The sequence below is a fragment of the Microtus oregoni genome, unplaced genomic scaffold (assembly GCF_018167655.1).
Source record: "Microtus oregoni isolate MIOR12 unplaced genomic scaffold, Mior012 000008F_ref0000371, whole genome shotgun sequence".
NCBI classification, from domain to species: Eukaryota; Metazoa; Chordata; class Mammalia; order Rodentia; family Cricetidae; genus Microtus; species Microtus oregoni.
In genome coordinates this window covers 22,388,227-22,412,516 of record NW_024543067.1, presented here as the reverse complement: position 1 = coordinate 22,412,516, position 24,290 = coordinate 22,388,227, and the positions used below count along the sequence as shown (strand labels likewise).

The 24,290-nt window shown below is 36.6% G+C and overlaps 1 protein-coding gene across 6 annotated transcripts in view; it reads left to right on the top strand.

The window, feature by feature from the left end:
* Window positions 1-24,290, top strand: part of Wwp1 (WW domain containing E3 ubiquitin protein ligase 1) — an 85,178-nt gene that overhangs the window by 10,616 nt on the left and 50,272 nt on the right. For 2 of the 6 annotated variants that reach the window (XM_041657048.1, XM_041657045.1), the window contains exons 2-7: window positions 7,426-7,521; window positions 15,763-15,853; window positions 20,589-20,727; window positions 21,722-21,846; window positions 23,583-23,720; window positions 23,815-23,881. In XM_041657048.1, coding sequence (XP_041512982.1) covers window positions 15,784-15,853; window positions 20,589-20,727; window positions 21,722-21,846; window positions 23,583-23,720; window positions 23,815-23,881 — 539 coding nt within the window. In that variant the 5' untranslated portion in view covers window positions 7,426-7,521; window positions 15,763-15,783. Of the gene's footprint in view, window positions 1-7,425; window positions 7,522-15,762; window positions 15,854-20,588; window positions 20,728-21,721; window positions 21,847-23,582; window positions 23,721-23,814; window positions 23,882-24,290 lie in introns of those variants that run through there. The other 4 variants (XM_041657051.1, XM_041657049.1, XM_041657046.1 and 1 more) reach the window with 3 other exon arrangements.

Below are 24,290 nucleotides of genomic sequence, written 5' to 3'. Positions count from 1 at the left end.
AGGGACTGAGTTTTAGCTTTTTAATTGGTTACATAATTTTGAAAATTGCTTTGCATTTTGGTTTCTAATTTTCTCTAAGAGTGAAGACTATTTAATGAGAAGTTGTATCTTATTCTGCTTTAAAATTCTTAAGGAGAACTGTAGTGTGAAGCAGCAGGCCGCCCAGTTAGCTTAACCCCCGAAATAACCCACAGAAATTGTATTAATTAAATTGCTGCCTAGCCCATTAGCTCTAGCCTCTTATTCGCTAACTCTCACATCTTGATTAACCCATTTCTATTAATCTGTGTTTACCACGAGGCATGAGTCTAACCGACGTCCGTCTGGGGCAGGAGAAGCATGGTGTCTGCCACACTTCCCTTCTTTCCAGCATTTTGTTTTGTCTACTCCACCCACCTAAGGGCTGCCCTATCAAAGGGCCAAGGCAGCTTCTTTATTCAACTAATGAAATCAACACAAATACAGAAGGACCTTTATAAATAATATATAATGTTACATATCTGTTATTTGACTAGCTCTGAATTACATTGAAATTCTCTTGTTTGTATTTTGTTGTTTGTTTTAACAAGATTTGCCATTTAATCCAGGCTGGCCTTGATCTCACTTCTTCTACCTCTTAGGCATTGCTTATGTTTTTGACTCTAGAAAGAGTTTCTCCACTTTCCTAGGGTTAGTGTTAGCAACTAAAAGGTAAAACAGTTTCCTGTTGGTGACCTCATTTTTCAGATAAAAGAGAAACAGGTTACATATATACAAGTATATATTTAAATTATTAAGTATATACAAGAGCTAAAGTTGGACATAGGTCTGTCTGACTTAAAAAGTGTTTTTTTCTTTTTTCTTTCTTTCTTTTTTTTTTTTTTTGTGTGTGTGTGTGTGTGTTAACTTACCCCAATATGCTCTTCTGAAACAAAAAAAGAAAACGTCACTTTGGAATTTGAGGTTAGGAAATGTCCATGACTGTGAAAATGGTGGTAAATTAGAATTTGTAATATACTTAGACATAATCAAGAAATATTTCAGGGGAACTGAGCTTTGGTCGTGATAGCCTAGGGTCCAGGGCAGGGTGGAAGAGTAAACCTTTCCTATGGAAGTGGGTTTGGAGAATATTCAGGACTTTGTGTTCCCGAGTCTCTTCCTCTGCTTGTGAGCTCCTCTTTAACTCCAGTCTTCATGACCATGCTTTCTGCTGCTTCAAGTTGCAGATAATGCAGTCGACCTTCTGTATTGGTTGGTCCTGCACTCAAGGTTCAAGCAACCTTGTACTGAAAATGCTTGAGGGAAAAATTCTCTCTGTGTGTTGAACATATTCATGATCACCCTCATCTTTTCCCCCCAGAACAATACAGTATAACATATTTTACATAGAATTTACATTGTGTTTTTTAAGTAATCTGCAGGTGACTAGAGTATATGGAAGGAGTGTGTGTAATTTTATGCAACTATTGTGCCATTCCATTTAGTTGACACCATATCTGTGGATATAGGTATTCCCTATGGGTACCCAAGAATAATAATATTTAGGCAGTGTCTCCTGTGTGTTAGCTGGGATTCAGTCTCAGAGTTTGAACTAAAGTTTTGATATATTTAGTTTTGAATAGTATTTTTTGAATTGATATTATGCAGCATTTGAGTAGGGAACCTGTTTTCTACATTGCTCAATAAGGCAAGAGGAAAAATTACTAAATGCATATCTTTTGAAGTTAGTATTTTCCTATTCTAATATTTACTATATTAGAATAGTATAGTATATCTACTATACTATTCAGTATAGTAAAACATATACTGAATTGAAATTTTTAATGATGATTATGAGGGTAGAGTTGGTGAGGGAAGGAGGTCAGTGTGGACATAGCCACCAGTTTTGCGTTTTTTTAGTCTAGGGTGTTTTTTTTTTAAACATCTTTGGGCTAAAGACTAGAAGGATTGCTGCTAAGTTCGACTATGTTTTTCTGAAAAGTGTTTTCTAGTAAAAAGAAAAAAATGCATGCTTTTTTATGGCCTTTCTTGGAAAAGAGTTAAGGTATTTTGTTTTGGGGGAATTGATAACAAAAAAATGTAACTGTTTAAAACATCTGTTTTATGGTGCAATATCACCATCTTGTGGTGTTTTAGGATATTGTTTCAAAATTTTCCAAACATGAACATAAATTACATATTTAATGCCTTGATGTTAGTTAGGCAAGGATTCCACCAGATCTGTATTTGAAAATTTTTGTAAATGGGCTGTGGAGTAAAAATAAAAAGTGTGATTGAGGAAAATAATAGTATAAAATGAAACGGTTATGAGTTAGATTGGTATGGTAGTGGATGACTTACTGATATTTCTTGTTTTATGAGATAAGTAGTATTTTTAGTAAAATAATTAAAAGTCTTAAAAAATCATCCAGTTTTTTTGTCATCCATTTCTTATTTAAGAAGAAACTAAGGTGCAGAATAATTTAAGTATCCTGTTTTAGCTATTTATTGGGACTTTAAATTTATTTTATTGTAAAATAGTGCTTTCTAGATTGATGACTCTTGGAAGAAGGTTTTTTTGCATTAATTTGTATACTTTATAAAAAATTCTGATGATAATTTATTTCTTCCCCTTGATGTAGTGTCTCATTTAGCTAAGGCTGCTTTTGAACTCCTGACTCAAGTGACCCTTGTAAGTCAGTTGGGGCAATAAGGGAGGAAGGTATATGGTTGTTCTGATGATGGTTTTGAGATAAAGAAAAGAGATAGTACTACAATACAAAACCACCTAGAAGACAGCTGGAAATGTAGCCCAGAAGTAGAGTACATACAAGTAAAGACTCCATGGCACTGTTGCTATTGTCCTTAGGAAAAGAAGACCCAGAGGGGCATGCCTGAGAAGAAAAGTGAACTCAGTGGTAGAGACAGCTTCTTTGGGGTTGTGTGTAATAAAAGGGCCCATCAGATCAGGATGAGAGTCATTTGTGCTAATGAAAAGTTAAAGAGTGGCAAGCTCAAGAGGTGAGGTGCTGGTATGGATATGAAGATCTTCCCTTGTCAAGGGACCATTCAGTTGGGATGAAGGCCTGGGATTGGAAGAACAGATGGACTGACTGTTAAGTTTATGCAGGAATCTGCATCTTTAGGAGTCAAATAAGTGATGATTTAGAGTTTGTTAGAAATTTTTCTGAGAGCTTAGAGAGACATTGGTGTTTCTTTTCTTCCTGTCTCTCATATGCTATCCTTGTGGTGTGATTTAAGCCTTGCTTAGTTCTATATAACTGATCTGGTTTTCTTTCTACACTTTTAAGAAACAGAGAAATTGCTTTGTCACAGGATTCTGTTAGTTTGAGATCCATAGAAAAAGCGAATACATGTAGAGTCTTTACCTTGGTCACTAAGACTATTGAATGTCCCAGTTTCCACAGAATTGAGGAGTTTCCAAGGATGGAAAACTAAAATGTGGATGGTCCTGGACAAACAAGGCTAATTTCCTATCTTTGTCATGTTTTACAAATTTATTAAAATACTTAGCAATATCTTTTTATATGTTATATTTTATGTAGAAGCAACATTCTTGTTTTATTTTAAGTTAAATCTCATATTCTACAGCTTACATTTTTATAAAATAATTTTTTGTGTGCTTTCGAGTTGCTAAATTGGGTATTAACCAGACTGATAGTTTCATCCACATTTATCGTTTTTACATTTGCTGAGTTTCAAGTTTTGTGCTATTGATACAATAACTGCCTTGGTTCCAGGATTTGTAACTTTTCAGTTCCCTGTCTTTGGCCAAGCATTTCTAGTACTTGATGCTTCCTGCCATATCTTGTTACTGGGTTGTTTCCTTTCTTTTAATATTGTCTCTAAAACTAGACTCCCTGTTGTTGAATCTGTACTTTTTCTTCTCTTGTTTTCTATCTGTGCCGTTCTTTACAGATATCAATGCATGTATTCATTCATTGATCCAGGCCTAAGCAGCTGTGACAGCATGTCACTGGCCTTCAAAAGCCTTAATACTATGCTGAGTGCATACTGAATGTGCAGGCAATTCAGGTCGTTCTAAGCAGATATTTTTGGGAGGAAAGTGTTGTTATTTTCTTTTATTGCTTTGATTTACAATGGCATCTTGAAGTGAGCAGGCAATTAGATACATCTTCTAGAGCTGACAGTGCATGCTGTAATTTTAGCACTCAGGATCTGAGGGCAGTCTGGGCTACCTAGTGATTTAGTGAGACACATTCTCAGAAACAACAACAAACAACCCTTTTCCCATTTTCTTCCTCCCCTCCCATTCTTCTTTTTGGTGCTGTTTTTGAGGCAGTGTCTCATGGTATAACTCTGGCTGTTCTTGAAATCATTATGTTGTCCTACCTAGCCTTGAATTTATAGAGAGTCACCTGCCTTTGCCTCCTGAGTGCTGGGATTAAAGGTGATGCCGCCAAACCTAGCTTCCTTCCCCAGTTTCTAAATGAGGGTTTGATAGTTCTCTAATTTCAGAGTACTGGGAATACAACTTATTGCCTATATTTAGGATTCTCTTATATTCTCAGCAGTTGAATACAAATCCTGTGGCATTTTCAAAGGGTTGAAGTGGACAAAATCAGCTTAGATGTACATGCGGTCTCCTCTACACATAGATTTTAATCTAATATTATTCGACTGAGTATCTACTTTGTTGAAAAGTTTAGTAAAAGTCAGACTTTGCTATTTCTCTTGCCTCACTTACTCTCTGAGTTCTTGAATCTAAATTGGCCCTACAATCTTTTTCTATTCTCACATGCTGGATACCAAATACTATTGGAAAATAGCCATACCAACATGCAGATTGTTGTCCCTGTAGGTTTATGAAAAACACTGAATTAATATTGCTTGGTGGTTTGAAGTAATAAGGGCGGCGGCGGGGCTGCGTCCCCAACACCCCATCCGCCTGCCCTGCTAGCTTATGCCCCGAAATAATTACACGGACACTGTATTCTTTTAAACACTGCTTGGCCCATTCTCTTCTAGGCTAATTCTCACATATTAATTTAGCACATTTCTAATCATCTGTGTGTAGCACCCCAAGGTGCGCTTACCGGGGAGATTCTAGCCTAGTCCATCCTGGGTCAGAGCTTCATCCCGGGAGAGGGGCATGGCGTCTCTCTCAGGCGTCTGCTCCCGAGAGGAAAGCAGTCGAGTCTCTGAGCTCACTTCCTCTTCCTCCCAGCATTTTGTTCTGTTTACTCCTCCCACCTATCCTCTAACCAATAAAATGGGCCAGGGCAGTGCCTTTATTAGCCAATGACCGTCCTCCATCAGTGGTTGATCAGCACTTTTTCTTAGCCCTCTCAGTAACTGTGGCAGAATATCTCCCCCATGAGCAAGCCTGTTATCTTCTGTGATTAATGTCTCTGACGAACTTACTTCATATATTTCTTCTCCATTGACCTAATCCTAGCTGTCTCTGATAAGGGGATATTTACAAGTTTTTGAACATCATATCCCAAATGAAAAATGAGAATAACAACTAGCTAGCTTTTGATAGGTGGTTGTTTTGCACCGTGCAATCAAAGTCCTAAGGCCTGCGTGTTATGAGTCAGTCCTCCTAGCATGAGGTGATGGCTCTGTTTTTCTTGTTATACTGATGCAGAGAACTTAGAACATGGCTCTTAAGTGGCAGGACTAGAAAGAAAGTCCTCAGCATTCAACCACAGAACTGGCTCTTGAAAACTTTGCATTGTCTCCCACATGTGCTCCTCTTCCCCCCTTGCTACTGTGACACCATGTCAACCCGCACTGACATGGAAAATCTTAGTTTCAGATTAGCTACATTTTTATTATTAACCCTCAGCTATGGGATGTTCCTCCTTTACCCCAGTACTTCTTTCATATTGCCAATGTGCTTGTTTAGTTAAACTCATTCCTTTGAATGTAGCTTCATAGTTGCCAAAGTTATCATTTCAAATACAGTTTTCCTTATTGAAGCCCCTCAGTATATATGAGCATAAACCTACAGTTTTGTACACAATGTAGTTAGGATTTTATTTCCCTCTTAGCTTCTTTGTCCTCTTGTTCCACTGCCCAGCCATGCCGTCAGCTCTGTGTAATTCTGTCTTGAAGAATTGTACGAGGGCTGGAGAGATGGCTCGGTGGCAGTAGTACTTACTTAACTGCTTGTCTAGAGGATCCTGTAATGGTATATTAGTTTTGTTTTGATAAATAAAGCTTGCCTGTAGATCAGAGGGCAATGTAGTCAACCACATAGGCCAGGCAGTGTTGGCACACACCTTTAATCTCAGCAGCTACACTAGCTAGCCATAGATGCCAGGAGGTAGTGGTGCAAGCCCTTAATCCCAGCACTAGAGAGGATTATAAAACAGGAGGAGACAGGAATCAGTCTCAGTCTCAGCCTGAGGATTCGTGGAGACAGGATTGCCCATTTCGGTCTGAGGTAGAGGTAAGAGCCAGTGGCTGGCCTCTTTGCTTTTCTGATCTTCAGCTTGAACCCCAATATCTGTCTCTGGGTTTTTATTATTTGTGCTACAGGATCCAGGTTCGATGCCCAGTGTCCACATTTGACAGCTCACAACTACCTGTAATTCCAGTTTCATGAAGCACTTCTGGCTTCTGCAAACATCTGTATACACATGTGACATACACGCATGCACAAATACGTAAAAAATATTTTTAAAGAATTGTGAGACTGGCGAGATGGCTCTTAAGAGTAATGGGTGCTCTTTCAGAGCTATCCCCAGTATCCCTATGGTGGTTCATAGTTTTCTGTAACTCCATTTCAGGAGATCCTCTTCTGAACGCCATAAACACCAGGAATCATGTGGTATATAGATACACATTCAGTCTGTCTTAATTAGGGTTTCCATTGCTGTGAAGAGACACCATTACCATGGCAACTCTTATAAAGGAAACACAATTGGGGCTGGCTTACAGTTTCAGAGGTTTAGTCCACTATCACCATGGCAGGACATGATGGCATACAGGCAGACATGGTGCTGGAGGAGCTCAGAGTTCTATATCTTGATCTGCAGGCATCAGAAGAAGACTATCATGCAAAGCCTACCTTGAGCATATAAGACCTCCAAACCTGCCTCCTTACTGACAATTCCTCCAACAAGGCCACATCTCCTTCTAGTGCCACTCCCTATGGGCCAAGCATTCAAACATGAGTCTATTTCAGGCCAGCACAGGCAAAACACCCATACACATAATTGTTTGTTTGTTTACCTATTTATTTATTTATTTATTTATTTTTGAGACATGGTAGACTCATACTCATAGAGATCTGCCTGCCTCTGCCTCCTGAGTGCTGGGATTAATGGTGTGTACCACCATATGTAAAAATTACATGTACAGGTTATTTTCTCTGTGATGCCTCTGCTACTTGACTAAAGGTTATCTGCTTTCCTCATGTGCTCCAAAGGAAGTACATGGCATTCTGCGTCACACTGAAAACTTTTGTGTTTGCAGGGTTGTCTCCTCACCAGACTATGAGCTCCTTGACAGAAGAAATCGTATCTTACTCATCTTTGTATCCTCAGTGTCTGGCACAATTCTTGATACACAGTAAGTGATTGACCCCTTTTGTTTTAAATGAAAATGATGTAGCTAGTAGTCAAACTAATGCTAATTGTTAATTCTTATAAATCAAAATAAACCTATATAAATCAATTAATGTATTTTTTATAAAAACGAAACTTTTACAGGGTGCACATCTTTAGTCTCAGCACTTGGAAGGGAAAGGCAGGTGGATCTCTGTAAGTTTGAGTATAGTCTGGTTTACATAGCAAGTTCCAGGCCAGCCAGGACTACACAGAGACCCTGTCTCAAAAGGAATAAATAAAAAATTTACAAAGTGAAGCTATGTACTTTAAACACTTCCTGAGATTTAATTTTTGAATCATTTCATCATGTTTTCCAGTATGTATGTATATATGTATGTATTCTTGAGTCTAAGGATTGGAAAGTTTATATAAAATAAAGGATAAATAGACAAGTTAATCAATATAGAGAAATCAAGCAGTCTTACAACAGGCTGACAAGTCCCCATCTGTGTAGTGCTTAAACTTACAAATTTCTTCTCAGAGAACTAATCTGATGCTGCTTATCTTTAGTCTCAGCAAATACCTGTCTAATGGAATAATGAAGTCTCTAGCTTTTGTTTGTTTTAAGTCTACCTCCAAATTAAAAGTACTTTCTAGCCTATCTGTCATTTAATGCCCAGAGAAAAAAGTGTCTTTATTGGAAGGCTAATTAAATGGGTGAAAGACATACCTTTCCCCTTGTTTTGATCATAGACTATAGAAGTCATCCTTGATGGATTAGTGATTTACCCTCTCCTCTGCCTACTTTCTTGATTATTGGGCCTGGGGTGATAGCTCAGTGAGTAAAGCATTTGCTGTCTAGGCATGAAGGCCCCATGATCTCCTTTTATTGTGTTATTGCTCTAGCTAGAATCTAACAAACTATATTGAATAGATATGGAAAGAGTGGCAACCTTATCTTGTTCCTGATGTCAGTGGGATGGCTTTGAGTTTCTCTCCATTTAGTTTGATGTTGGCTATTGACTTACTGTGTATTTCATTTGTTATGTTTAGGTATGTTTATTGTATCCCTGCTCTCTCCAAGACCAAGACTTTTATCATCAAGGGGTGTTGTATTTTGTCAAAGGCTTTTTCAGCATCTAATGAGATGATCATGTGGTTTTAATTTTTCAGTTTGTTTATATGGTGAATTATGTTGACAGATTTTCATGTGTTGACCATCTCTACATCTCTGGGATGAAGCCTACTTGATCATCACTGTGGGTGACTTTGCTGATGTGTTCTTGGATTCGATTTGCTAGTATTTTATTGAGTATTTTTGCATCAAGGTTCATTAGTGAGATTGGTCTGTAATTCTTTTTCTTAGTAATGTCTTTCTGTGGTTTGGGCACTAGGGTAATTGTAGCCTCATAAAGAGTTTGACAATGTTCCTTCTGTTTCTTTTGTGTGGAACAATTTGAGGAGTATTGGTATTAGTTTTTCTTTGAAAATCTTGTAGAATTCTGAGCTGAAGCTATCTGGTCCTGAGCTTTTTTGGTTGGGAGACTTTTGATGACTGTTTCTATTTCATTAGCAGCTATAGGTCTTTTTAATTTGCTTATCTGGTCTTGATTTAATTTTGGTAAGTGATAATTTATCCAGAAAGTTGTCCATTTCCTTTAAGTTTTCCAATTTTGTGGAGTACAGGTTTTTGAGAAATGACCTAATGAGTCTCTGGATTTCCTCTGTGTCTGTTGTTAGTCCCTTTTTTCAATTCTGATTTTCTTTTTTTTTTTTTTTTTTTTTTTTTTTTGGTTTTTCGAGACAGGGTTTCTCTGTAGCTTTGGAGTATGTCCTGGAACTCCCTTGGAAGACCAGGCTGGCCTCGAACTCACAGAGATCCGCCTGTCTCTGCCTCCCAAGTGCTGGGATTACAGGCGTGCGCCACCACCGCCCGGCTAATTCTGATTTTCTTAATTTGGATATTCTTTCTCTGCCTTTTTGTTAGTTTGGATAAAGGTTTGTCTGCTTTGTTGATTTTCGCGAAGAACCAACTCTTTGTCTCTTTGATTCCTTGTATTGTTTTCTTTGTTTCTATTTTGTTGATATCAGCTCTCAATTTGATTATTTCCTGCCATCTAGTTCTCTTGTGTTAGTTTGCCTCCTTTTGTTCTAGAGTTTTCAAATGTTCTGTTAATTCACTAGTGTGGGATTTTTCCAGTTTCTTTATGTAGACATTTAGTGTTATGAACTTTCCTCTTAACACTGCTTTCATTGTGTCCCATAAATTTGGGTATGTTGTGTGGTCATTTTCATTGTATTTTAGGAAGTCTTTAATTTCTCCCTTTATTTGTCTTCCTTGACCCATTTATGATTCAGGTGAGCATTGTTTAATTTCCATGTGTTTGTGGGCTTTCTGGAATTAGTGTTGCTGTTGAATTCTAATTTAAGCCATGGTGATCCAATAAGGTATATGGGCTTATTCCATTTTTTTTTTTTGTATCTGTTGAGGTTTGCTTTGTTACTTGTAAGTGGTCAATTTTTGAGAAGGTTCCATGAGGTGCTGATAAGAAGGTATATTCCTTTATGTTTGGATGGAATGTTCCATAGATGCCTGTTAAATCCATTTGATTAATAACATCTGTTAGTTCTCATATTTCTCTGTTAATTTTCTGTCTGACAGACCTGTCCAGTGGTGAGACTGGAGTGTTGAAGTCTCCCACTGTTAGCGGGTGGGATTTAATGTGTGATTTAGGCTTTAGAAGTATTTCTTTTACATATGAGTGCCCTTGTGTTTTGGGCATAGATGTTCAGTATTGAGATTTTCTCTTGATGGGATTTTCCTGTGACTAATATGAATTGTCTTCCTTTGTCTCTTTGGTCTGATTTTAGTTTGAAGTCTGTTTTGTTAGATAATAGGATAGCTATACCAGGTTGTTTCTTTGGTTTATTTGATTGGAATTTTTTTTCCCCTGCCCTTTAGTCTGAGTTGATGTCTGTCTTTGAGTTGGAAGTGGATGATTCTGTCTTTGTATTCAATCTGTTAACCTATGTCTTTTGATAGGTGAATTGAGTCCATTTATATTAAAGTACATTAATGACCAGCAATTGCTAGCTCCTGTTATTTTAGTTTTCATTGTTGATGATGTTATTGTGTGTGTTTTCCCCTTCTTTGGGATTTGCTACTGTGAGATCATCTATTGTCTCTGTTTTTGTGGATGTAGCCAACTTTTTTGGTTTGGAGTTTTCCTTCTAGTACTTTGTGTAGGGCTGGGTTTGTGCAAAGGTACTGGTTAAATCTGGTTCTGTCATGGAATATCTTCTTTAGTCTGTGTGTGGTGATTCAAAGTTTTGCTGGGTATAGTAGTCTGGGCTGGCATCCGTGGTCTCCTAAGGTCTGTGCAATGCTTGACTATGTATGACCTTCGTGCTTTCATAGATTCAATTGAGAAGTCAGGTGTAATTCTGATAGGTCTGCCTTTATATGTTACTTGGCCTTTTTCCTTTGCAGCTCTTAACATTTTTTCTTTATTTTGTATGTTTTTTTTTTTTTTTTTTTTTTTTTTGGTTTTTCGAGACAGGGTTTCTCTGTGGCTTTGGAGCCTGTCCTGGAACTCGCTCTGTAGACCAGGCTGGTCTCGAACTCACAGAGATCCGCCTGCCTCTGCCTCCCGAGTGCTGGGATTAAAGGCGTGCGCCACCATCGCCCGGCAATTTTTTTTGCAAAAATACAAAATTTTTTTTGCAAACATACAAAAATATTTTGTATGTTTGGTTGTAGTAATAAGGGCGGCGGGGCTGCGTCCCCAGTCCCCCAGCCGCCCGCTCGGCTAGCTTATGCCCCAAAATAATTACACAGACACTGTATTCTTTTAAGCACTGCTTGGCCCTTTAGCTCTAGCACTTACAGGCTAATTCTCACATCCCGATCAACCCATCTCTAATAATCTGTGAGAACCGGTCTTACCAGGAAGATTCTAGCCTAGTCCATCCTGGGTCGGAGCTTCATGCCGGGAGCGGGGCATGGCGTCTCTCTCAGGCCTCTGCCCCTAGAGGAGAGCTGTCAAGTCTCTGAGCTCACTTCCTCTTCCTCCCAGCGTTCTGTTCTGTTTACTCCTCCCACCTATCCTCTAACCAATAAAATGGGCCAAGGCAGTTCCTTTATTAGCCAATGACCTTCCTCCATCATTTCCCCTTTTTCGGTTTAAACAAAAAAAAAAAAGGCTTTAACTTTAACATAGCAAAATTACATATAACAAAACAGTTATCAAGTAAAAGTTACAATAATCTATCATAACTAAGGAAAACTATAACTAACTATTCTTAACTCCATCAAAGACTCCAGAAAGATATAATATTACCTAAGTAAACAAGAACTAAGAAACTTCAAACTCTAGAAATGACAAAGACATCTCGCTGCCTGGATAGTCACCCAAAGTTCTTTTGTACCGTTGGGGCATCCATCTTCAGCCTTCAGGCCCATAGTATCCAGCAGACATTTTCATCAAGCAGGAAAATTCAAAGTCAGTTCAGTCACTATCTGTTGTGTCCTGCAGAATGTCTCGCAGACTCTTTCATGAATCAGGAACCCCGAAAGATCATCTCACCTTAGGCAAGTTCAGTAGTCCTCTCTCTGTGGGTTCTCTGTGTCCAATTTATGCAATAGTCCAGGCAAGAGCAGTTTCTTGCCCAAATGGCTATCAAACTCCATAAGGTGCCTCTTCGATGCCCATCTTCCTCTTGAAGTAGATTGGTGCTGCCAGGAGCAGAGTGTCTCATTGTCATGAAAAGTCCTAAGTTATTAAAACATTAAATGTCCTATTCTGTAATCTTTGAAAGACATGAAGCATGTCTATCTAAAATATATCTACGCACATCTAGAAAATATTAACTATCATGACTACAAACTTGACTATTATTTATGATTATCTATTAACAACTTATATTTCCTAATTATACATTACATTTTTTAATGAACTACACAATCACAGTTCCTTAATCAAGATCAGAAACACATATACATATAACAAAATTGACCTTAAATCACTAAAACAAAATCCATATCAATGTAAATTATTCATATCTCTATCATTTGGTGTTTTGATTACTATGTAGCCAGGTTTGGTCTTTTCATCATGTCCCATTTTTCCTGAATATTTTGTGTTAAGCTTTTGTTAGATTTAATGCTTTCTTTGACCCATGAGTCTATATCCTCTGTTGTATCTTCAGTGCTTGAGATTCTCTCTTCCATGTCTTATGTTCTGTTGTTCATGCTTGCATTTATGGTGTCTGATAGTTTTCTCATAATTTGTTTCTATAATTCCCTCATTTTTTTTGTCTCTATTTCAGTTTTCAAATCTTGAGTAATTTCTTTCATATGTTTGATTGCTTAATCCTTAAGGGATTTGTTGGTTTTTTTTCCTTTTTTTTTTTTGTTTATCTTTTCCTCCATTTTTTGGAGGAAATTTTTCATTTCCTCTTTAAGGACCTCAAACATTCTCTAAAGTTTATTTTTTAGGTCATTTTCTTCTGCTTCATCTATATTTGGTTGTTCAAGTCTTGCTGTTGTAGGGCCATTAGTTTTTTAGTGGTTTCATGTTGCTCTTTGTGGTGTGAGTGGGTTCTTACCTTGTCTACTCATCTTTTTGGGGCAGTGCAGCTGGCAGGTGGGTCATTCACCAACTCATTTGCCTGGTGTCTTTACATTATGTTTTTATAGTTTTTTCTTGATTGGCCATTATTATTTCTTCATTAATTGATAAAACTAGTTGTTATTTTGAAAGTTCTTGACAGTCAAAAACTATTGTATTGAATTTCTACTGACTTTTACTTGTAGGTAAAACAGATTAGTTTTCTAATTAGTTCTTCATTCTGGGTAAACCCCAGGGCCAAGTTTGGGTATGATCCTAATGGTATATGTCAGTGGGTTGTTGGTGTTGTGATATAATTTTGTCATGGGTCCTCACAGTGAGGCCTTAGTGTTAAGAAAAGCCTCTCTGCCGACACAAAAAATTCTAATCAAACCAGACTACGCCAAATCAAATGCCTGTGTTTAATAGATGGTGTTCACTGGTGACCGGGAGAGTGTTGTAATGGGAGCGGCGGGGCTGCATCCCTGGCACCCGGCCGCCCGCATGGCTAGCTTATGCCCCAAAATAATTACATGGAAACTGTATTCTTTTAAACACTGTCTGGCCCATTAATTCCAGCCTCTTATTGGCTAGCTCTTACATATTGACCTAACCCATTTCTAATAATCTGTGTGGCCCACGAGCTGGCTTACCAGGAATGATCTTAACCTGCGTCTGCCAGGAGTGGGAGAATCATGGCTCCTTGACTCAGCTTCTTTCTCCCAGCATTCTGTTCTGTTTACTCCACCCACCTAAGGGTTGGCCTATCAAATGGGCCTAGGCAGTTTCTTTATTAATTAACCAATGAAAGCAACAGATTAGAAAGAAATCACTCCCACATCAGGAGAGCATGGTGAGGGAAAGACAGAGGGAGTGCACACTCAAAACCTCTTTCCAGCTCAAGCTTAAATACCCTGTGGAGTCAGCGCTTGACAGGCTGGGAGTTGGAGTCCTGCAAAGCTCTTGGCAGGCCAGGAGTGACACTTTGAACTCAATTTTACATTTAGTTCCTTTCATCTTTCAGTAGGCTCAGTTCTTGTCTCTTGACCATACACTTTAACTATCAGCATTCACAACCAGGATAACATGTTTGTTTGTCTATACTATTTATCATTTTATTTATTCATTTATTCATTTATTTATTTATTTGTGTCAATAAAAAAATGAGGAAGTTAGAGGACATCTTGTCAGGTATGAGGATTGAACTAAGATTGTTAGCCTTGGCAGCAGGTGCCTTTATATACTGCTATTTATATATAAATATATATGTATATAAAGACATATATATATATATGCTGTATATATGTTTCTTACTATTATTTTATTTCTTTTTTTAAGACTGCCATAATATAAATATGGCGTAGGCTTGATAATTTCCACACTTAAGAATATAACAGAATTTGGAAAATGGACATTGGTTTTGAGCTATTCAGGAAGTGTTTATGTTAAAGCAGGAAGGAAGATTTTTTATAATATCTAGTAGACCAGACTGCTAGAAATTGAAAAAGCCTTCAATTTCCATTTACTATATTCTATATTCCCTTTGTTGATAATTTAAGTGTTCCATTTCAATTGATTTTATTAAAAAATTCATTCTTTTTTTTATTTTTGAGATTAATATATTTCTACCTTCTTTTCCCTCCTGTCCCTCCCCCAATGTCACTATCTTTCAAATTCATGGCTTCGTTTTTTTACTAATTTGTTATTACATGCGTATATATATATATATATATATATATATTACATATATATATATTACATGCTAAATATATAGAACTAAATATATATATATTTAGTTCTATGCTTACATATTTCTGAATGTAGTTTCTTCAGTCCATATAATGGACTCTTCTGTAGAATAAGCGTATTGACCTGAATGAGTTCTTGATCATAGATTAAGTAACTCGTGTGTGTGTGTGTGTGTGTGTGTGTGTGTGTATGTATACACAGGCTATGCAGATCTAAGTAAGTGAAGAGAATGCAATGATTTTAAAATATTGGTCCCTAAATTTAGAGAAAAGATCTAAATGGAGCACAAAAAAAGATGACAAATTAAGGGGAAGGCAAGATAAGTATTAATACTCATTAGTATTTCTCAATATTTCCCAGAATATACCACTTTAATCTTTAGTAGGTTAAAGATGAGTAGAAGTTGAGCCTTGAGATAAAGAAAGGTGTAGTTAACTCTGCTTTTTCTTTAATTTTTTTAAACAAAATTTAAATTCCTGGTTAAGTGTACAGTTTATATTTTCCTTAATCTAATTATTGTATTGCGATTATTTAGGAAAAGGTTTTATTTCTCATGAAACACACACTGAAGTATTCAAGAATAAAGGGGGTATATACTAAGGATATTTTAACAATATATAATATATATCATGTTTGCATATTCATGTACATATTAATTTTAAGTCCTCATATGAGCCAGGATTCCTAGTATTATCATTTACTTTGTTGCTCAAATTGACTCAGATGTGGTTAAATAGCTACACTCATATAATGTTTCTATACTATCTTAATTTTAAATGAAAGACAAGTGAGAACTTGTGATGGATATGAATTTTCATTGATTCAAATGAATGGTTTTAAATCATCCAGAAGATTGAAATATCCTCTCTGATGTCTGAACATATTATTTCATTTTTTTTAAATAGAGTCAAGGTCAATTTTGGGACATGGCCACTGCTTCACCAAGGTCTGATACTAGTGATAACCACAGTGGAAGGTTACAGTTAAAGGTAACTGGTAAGTGATTTTAGTAATAATGTAGTATTGTGATGGGTAGATGAAGTTAGATTTTGCATACCTAATGAGGCAAATATATTCCATAAGTGATGCTCTTGAGACATACACAGTGAAGTTGGACTCATACTAGGCAGTACTGGGTTTTAATGTCTTGCCTTCATGTTGCCTTGCCTTGCCTTTATCATTTTGTTCATTTCTGTTTTTAAAGTAAACATTAATTTGTAAAATTCATGATCTTGATTTCACAATAGCTCGAGTAATAGAAACTACTACTTATGACTATAAAGGAGGAGACCAAAGTTCAGAGGAACCACTCTGTCTTCTCTTAGTAATGAGGATGCCGGTTGCAGTCTTAAGACTTTTATCACAACCATGTTCTTTGTATAGGTCTTTTTTTTTTTCTTTTTTTTACCCCTTCTGATCTTGGAGATTGAAGCCAGGGCCTTGTTCATACTGGGTAAGTAAGTATTCTACCACTGAACTACATCCTCAGTCGAGCTTACTCCATTAGTCCTTTTATTTCAAGCAATCAGGTATCCTTCAAGGCCCCTCTATTATTGAAGTCTGGTCATTGTCTCATGAACTAGGAGAATCCATATCTCCTTTAGTCTTGCCTGTGAATAATCAGGGTGACAGCTTGGCATGGATGGCACATTAGCAGCAGAGCTACTGTTGAATGCCTTATATTCTTTCAGGAGTTGGAAGCTTAGGTGGTTGGGATCTTGACCTGAGGTCATCCTTCCCTTTATCTAGTGCTAAGCAGGAGTCTTTCATAATGAAGTTAATCTCCCTATTTGTTTTAACACAAACCTTGGCTGCTCATTAGATCTCCTGATCCTTCTTCCTTCTCCAAACTGTACATTTTGCATTTATTTCTGCCCAATTTGCTCATTTTCATTGTTGATGTGAATAAGCATTTTTAATAATAATCACGTCACAAATTCAGTGTTCCTCCTGCCTCAGTTTCACAAGTACTGGGACTACAGGCATGCACTAATAACCATGTCCGTCATATTTCCTTTCCTTTTCCTTTCCTGTTTTGAGACAGAATCTCACTGTAGGACCCAGTGTGGCTTCATGATCCTCCTTTAGCACCTTAAGCATTGGAATTGCATGTGTGTACCACTGTGCCCAAGTCTCTTCTTTATTTCTGCTCTTAATTTATAGCTTATTGAAGGGAACAAACATACAAGAACAGTGTGCTCTGGGTGTAGCTCCATGGTATAGCACTTTCCTAATGTATCTGAGACTTTGAGTTTCATCTCAGCTTCTAAAAACCAACCACCCAATCAACTAATAAAAATATCCTAAAAACAGGAAAACCATGATCTAAAGTCAAACAGAAGGTAATCCACTGTAATGTGATAATTTACTATGCCACGAACATAAGTATAATAGCATGCAGAGATAAGTAATTTTCAGTATTGTAGACTTTAAGATTTCCAACATGAATGGATCAGATGCAAAGTTTTTAAAGTATATAGAGTACTTGCCTTAAAAACTAACAGATTGCTATGGTAGGGTTTATATATTTAGTTTTTGGTATTGCGTCTTGTGGTACCTCAATTATACTTTAAAAAATATTGATTTTTACATTTATTTATGCATGTGCATATACATGAGCCATGCATGGTACATGTACAGGTCAGAGAACAGCTTGTGGGAATTTTTCTCTATTATTTGGGTTCCAGGGATTGAGGTTATTAGGCTTGGTGGCCAGTGCTTTTACTCACAGAGCCACCCCACTGGCCCTTAATTTCATTCCGTGGTGAGCAATTTTAGTGTTCGTGATATGCGCTGTAGGTGATTTTTCTCAATCATTTGATTATTTATGGCCTAACCATTTTTCTCTTGTTGATTTCAAGAGTTACCACCTTGCTTGTTCTATTACTATTTCTTATATCACTATTAGACTATCTACTTATTTTCATTTTATAGTACATACATTTGGAGAAGTCTTAATTAGCTCAATTTTATGTATATTTGTCTCTGTACTTGTCTATTTCCTTTTGCTCCTTATTTGAATTTAAACTCCCCTTTTCTTGTGTTTACCCCAAACATTCAAACCCAGTAAAATTTTGTGTTATTGCTATAAAATGATATATTAAATTGGAGGTGATATAAAGCTTTCATCTTAAAATTCTCAGATCTAAAGCCGGGCGATGGTGGCGCACGCCTTTAATCCCAGCACTCGGGAGGCAGAGGCAGGCGGATCTCTGTGAGTTCGAGACCAGCCTGGTCTACAGAGCTAGTTCCAGGACAGGCTCCAAAGCCACAGGGAAACCCTGTCTCAAAAAACCAAAAAAAAAAAAAAAAAAAAAAAAAAAAAAAAAAATTCTCAGATCTAAGAATATATCAAATAATTTTCTTTATCTTTGGTGTCCATTGTTCAAGTTTTGTGGTAATTTTTATGTGGATCATATACATTTGTTACTAAATGTTTTTAGGGACATTACTGTTACTGGACCTTTTAAATTAAGGAACCCTATCCAATGTCTGCTAATTTTCAATATTTACATAGTGTTACTGTGAAGGGCATTTTGAGTATAACACGAGAGTGAACAAGTAAATGGGAAAATATAATTTACTCCATTCCCACTAATTAGAATTCCTGTTTAAAATAGTAGCATTCACTTTACTTAAAAACATAGCATTAATTTTATATGCACTATTAAACCACCATATTACAAATTTTTTATGAGATTAAAAAAAGATATTTTAAAATATTTGTTGAGGGGGGAGGGGAGATAGATCTATTATGCTAACAGCTTTCAGTACTGTCAAGCACTTTGCCAGATAAAGGTACACAGTGGGATATCTTCATTAGTCGTAGTGCAGGTGCAGTCACCATACTGGATGCGGGGAAATTTGTTGTTGATGATGGTGCTTTTGCATGCCTTCAGTCACCAATCCTAAGAATTGGGTATTATTGTTCCCCTGTTTTTCAGGTGAGAAAATGGAGGGGCAGAGCCGTTAATTGACCTCCTTCAGGTCAGGATTCTAGTAATGGCAAAGTTAAAACATGAATCCAGATATGTTACACTTGTATGCTTTTAACATGATCCTGTATTGCCTTCTCTTTACTGACAGTGTGTGGATAGATAGGACCTGTATGTTTCAAAGAAATAACTTTTATTTGGAATGAAACCTATTTTGGGGAGGTTCTTGAGAGGTAACAACTCTGGCCCCTATATCAGTCCCTTGGTGGTAAACTTAGAACAACTTGCAATGTCAGAGAATGGGAATGAGTTTTACTAAGACCCTCCCAGTAGCACTTCAGACATTATTTTAAACATTGCACTCTGTTGCTAGTATTTTAATAAGCATTCGCTTATAATCTTTTTTGTTATTCTTTCCATGTTAACAGAGGAGTAACTATTTCAAACACTTTGCCTCTCACACCACTTTCACTTTGTATTTCATTGGTTTGCTTGATTAATTTCTTTCAGTAGAATGGAAACTTTCATTTTATTTCTTAACGATTGATGTGTGTGACAGGGGTGCCTTTTTTTTCTCATCTCAGAGCAGGGTAGAGGTGATCATAATCACTGGTTGATTGCACAGTTCTGTGTTTGGAATAACAGTTGCAATCATTAAAGGCACATGTTTAAGCTAAAATAATTTCTTACTATCTTGGGTAAAATAAATTTAAAATCCCCTTTCTGTAAAAGTTTATGATTAAAATTTATTTCATGATGACATTTTGATTTTCAATTTTTTTTAAATAAGTTTTTGTTTGAAACATTTTTAGGTAAAAATGTTCATTATTTTATTATAAATGGGCCACAGTTATATAGTGAATATCATCCAGATGAAGGCATTTACTTTTCTCACAGTCCTTGATACAGTTTGAAATTATATTTACATAGCAGGTAAAGATAGAAACCATTCAAGTATGTAGTGCACACTGATGGCCCTCTGAACATGGGAGACAGAGAATAGAGGCTTGCAAATTCAATGAGCTTGGGTTACATTTGGGAGAGCTTGATCCCAAATATATATCAATATATAAATCAATAGGTAAACAGATATCACATCCCACTATACTTTGACAGGAGTGTAAATAGTCTGGCATTTATTGAATAGAGACTTACTGTGCTACACAGCAGTTCTGATATGTCCAAAGTAAATGAAAACACGTTCATAGCAAAACTTGCACATGGATATTTATAGACATCTTAGGTACAACTGCTACGAAATAATTTAAATGTCTGTCAACTAATAGATAAATAAAGTGTGGCATATCAATAATGGAATAGTACTTGGCATAAAAAGGAATGAAGTATTGATGCTACAGTATTGATGGAACCCGAGAGCATTGTAAGTGGAAGAGGAAAGTCATGAAAGACTGTGTATGGTCTCACTACACAGAATTTATAGGAACAGATCAGGCAATCTATAGAAACAGTCTGCAGATGTTGGCAGAAGATAGGAAAATTACTACTTAATGGTCTACTGGTCTTTCGGAGAATTAACAAAAATGTTTTTGAGTTAATTTGAATGTTTATACAAGTCTGAATCTTTAAAAAAGAATGAATCTATTCAAATGGATGAATTCTCTTGATAAATTGATTACTGAGAAATTCAGATGGCTTTTAGACAATAGTAGCTTCTCATCTTGTCAGTGTGATATGTACTAGAGGTGGAAGAACGCTTCTGTTTCTATTGGTTTAGTAGTTGGCAGTGCTGATCTTTTGGTTCCATCTACAGACAAATAATTATTGTTTTCTGTTAGTTTCTAGTGCCAAGCTAAAAAGAAAAAAAAACTGGTTTGGAACAGCAATATATACTGAAGTCATTGTAGATGGAGAAATTAAGAAGACAGCAAAATCCAGTAGTTCTTCTAATCCAAAATGGGATGAGCAGCTGATTGTGTGAGTATTTTATGTAAAGGCTATAAAATCTTCACATTGCATGTCCTATGTTTTATATTTTGTAGAATGACTTCAAGTAATAAGGTTTTTTCTTTATCTAAGAAAGAATTTAAAAGAGATATGTAGAGAGAATAGGTGAAGTCAGAGAGACGCCGTGTAACTGCTGAAGGAAATAACTGCCTAGAACCTTTCTAGTAAGCCACATACTCATGGAAATACACAAATTACTAGAAGAATATGCCTAAGCTGTTGGCCAAGCAGTGTTGTAATTGATACAGTTTCTGTGTGGTTATTTGGGTCTGAACAGTTGGGAAACGAATGAGCAGTCTCCCATTTACAGATGTCCATCAACAGATAAGTGTCTGTCCTTCTGAGCTGATGCCAGAATTTCCTAAGTTGTAAAATAAACTGCCCTGCTTTGGTTAAAAAAAGAAAGAAACAAAGAAAGAGAGAGAGAGAGGGAGGGAGGAAGGAAGAAAGAATTTAAGATATGAAGAAATTTTTTAATTTCACTTTTCTCAAAGAGAAAGCACAATAATTGTGTTTTTGTTTTATAGATAGTTATTTCCACATGACCCTATTTACTCTGAATGTTTAGTATAGAAATAAACCCAGTCATTCTTAATTTTGACATTTCGAAGTAAAATGGTATAAAGTTACATGTAATAGAAGAATTATAACTGAACTAATGCCCGTCATTCTAAAGAGCTCTAAAAATGGGGTTACACAGGAGAGATGTTTTCTGAGGTCTCAGTAAAACAGTGCTTTGCTGCTCAGTGGGTGGCTAACTACAAAAATCCCAAAGTAGTTTTTAAAGTCATAATGTGTTTGTAAATATTTGTTATTTATATTTCTGATTCAATTAGTTTACTGTTTCATACAGTATTAAACTGAATTCATCATTTTAGAAAAATCACTGCAATAGATAACTTTAAGAGAATTAGCACACAACAGTGATGCCGTGTTTATTTTTGTTATAATGTTATTCATGCAGAAATGTGACCCCACAGACCACCTTGGAGTTTCGAATTTGGAGTCACCACACTTTAAAAGCAGATGCTCTGTTAGGAAGAGCAACAGTGGACTTGAAACAAGTGCTGTTAACACACAACAGGAAATGTAAGTGGCTTTCTAACCTTTGTTTATTTATATATTATTTCAGAGACTTTAAACATATCCTTCTACAGCCCAGAAATGAAGTGTTGTGTTGTGTTTATAAAGAACATACAATGCCAATGGTGTTGTAATTGAACAGTGGGCAGTATTTTCCCATCCTTTCCCCACACTGTAGATCATCTACCAGTTACTCCCACTCATTTGTTGTTACTAGAACAGCATCTCTGAGCTGGATAGAGACTTAACTATCAATTAGGCAGGTCAAGCTCCCCCCCTTGGGGAGGATTGCCTCTAGGAAGATCACGAGAGGACCAGGAATTTTCCCCTAATTATTGGTACTCTCACTTTCTCACTCTGAAGAAGTAACTGCAAGTTCCTTAATACTTTTGGCATCTCTGGCCTGTGTCAAAGATGAAACAATAGAGAGACAATGTCTCAAAAAACAGCCACATAAAATAAATCATAATGTACCCATATTGGATAATGAAGTGCTCACTGATGAGTTTTTAAAGAAGATTGTTTTTCTAAAACTTATTTACTGATTGTTTTTCTAAGATTTATTAACTGATAAATTATATTTATGGAGTCAAAAGTCATTTTATGGTTTACATATAAAATTGAATAATCAAATCAAGCCAACTGATATATCTGTTCAAGTACCCTTTTACCCTTTGTTCTGATGCATGTTTAAACATTTAGTAATTTTGAACTTTACAGTACATAATTACTTACTAATTGACCACACCCATAATGTATTTCAAGTGTGAAAACCCCATTTTCTTTGTATATTTGATGTGTTATACTCTTTCATTGTTGTCTTCACAAGTTCTTCTCATTTCTGAGTAAATTTAATATATATTCTGTGGGATAGAAGTTGAATCACAGTGGCTTTGCATTTAAATCAGAATAGATTTAATGGGAGGGAAGTATTTGGCCTTACATAAGAAAAAAACACCAAGCTGTCCTCACAGTGTGTAGCATTCAACTGTGTCAGGTGAGTGCTGCGACTTTCGTGCAGTTTTGAATTTAGTTTTTATGACTCTCCACTGAGAATGAAGTTCCTTTTATTTCCTTTTTGATGGCTTTTTTTTTTTGTATTTATATATATTTTTGGGGGACAGTTGGTTTTTGGGTTTTCGAGACAGGGTTTCTTTGTGTAGTCCTGGCTGCCTTGAAACTCACTCTGTAGCCCAGGCTGGTCTGGAACTCAAAGATCCACTTTCTTCTCTCTCAATTAAAGATGTGTGCCTCCTTGATGTTCTTATTTTTCCATTTTGTAACGAAAAGTGAGGAAACTGAGGCTAAATAAAGCTTGAATGACTTAGTTTTTTATGGCTAGTAAGTGGCAGAGGTGGAATTGTCAACTAAGTCATTTGACTCTCAGGATGAAATTGTGCCCCCTTCCCAGGCCTTTGGGCCTCTGCTCAGGAACAAGTTTTCACAGCTGTGCTTATTAGGTAGATAGTATCAGCTTATCCTCTGAAGGTTATACTGTGCACAGAAGCACTTGAAGATGATGTCAAAAGTGTGGAGCTTGGGAAGAAGAGTCACTCAACTGCCCATGAATGGAATTATGCCTGTTGTTGTTTATATAATGTCTACAGATAAAAATGCAAATAATTGCTTTTTCAAATGCAGCAGTCAAGTTCTGGAATACAGCAGTTCTTGGATTGAGGTATTTTTAAACATGCTTGTGTATGTGGCACTTGTTTTTAAATTAGAATTTTCTTTTTTTCTAGTAGAAAAAGTGAAAGAAATATTAAAACTTTCTTTGGAAAACAAGAATGGCATAGTGCAAACTGGTGAATTGACAGTTGTGCTTGATGGATTAGTGATTGAGCAAGAAAATCTAACAAACCACAACTCTTCTCCAACCAGTAAGCTGTGCTTATGTGCTTTTAAATTTAAATAAAGAAAATTGACAAGAAATAAATATGTAAAAACTGAACTGCTTTCCTTCTTGATGTTTAGTAGAAATCCAGCAGAATGGTGATGCCTTACATGAGAATGGAGACCCCTCGACAAGGACAACTGCCGGGTAGAGTGCTTTGTATATTGATATAAGATTTCTCAGGCATCAAGTTTGTGTTTTTAATTTACTTTATTTTCTCTTAGCTCCAAATTCATGACCTTCCTGCTTCAGTTCCTTGATTGTTAGGATTATATTATGGGGTGGAGGTAGGAGTTTTCAAGATCTTATGTAGCCCAGGTAGATGTCAGATCTACTGTGTAGTTGAGGATAACCTCTAACTTCTGATCCCCCTGCTTCTGTACTGTACCAAGGTTCCTCTGTTTACCTGTCCCGGCAGTCCTAGAATTCACTCTATATATCAGGCTAGCCTCAGATTGAGAGATCTACCTGCTTTTGCCTCCGAGGTGCTGGGATTAAAGGTGCGCATTACCACTGCCTAGCAGAAGTTTTAATCCTTAGCCTCATTTTATTATTT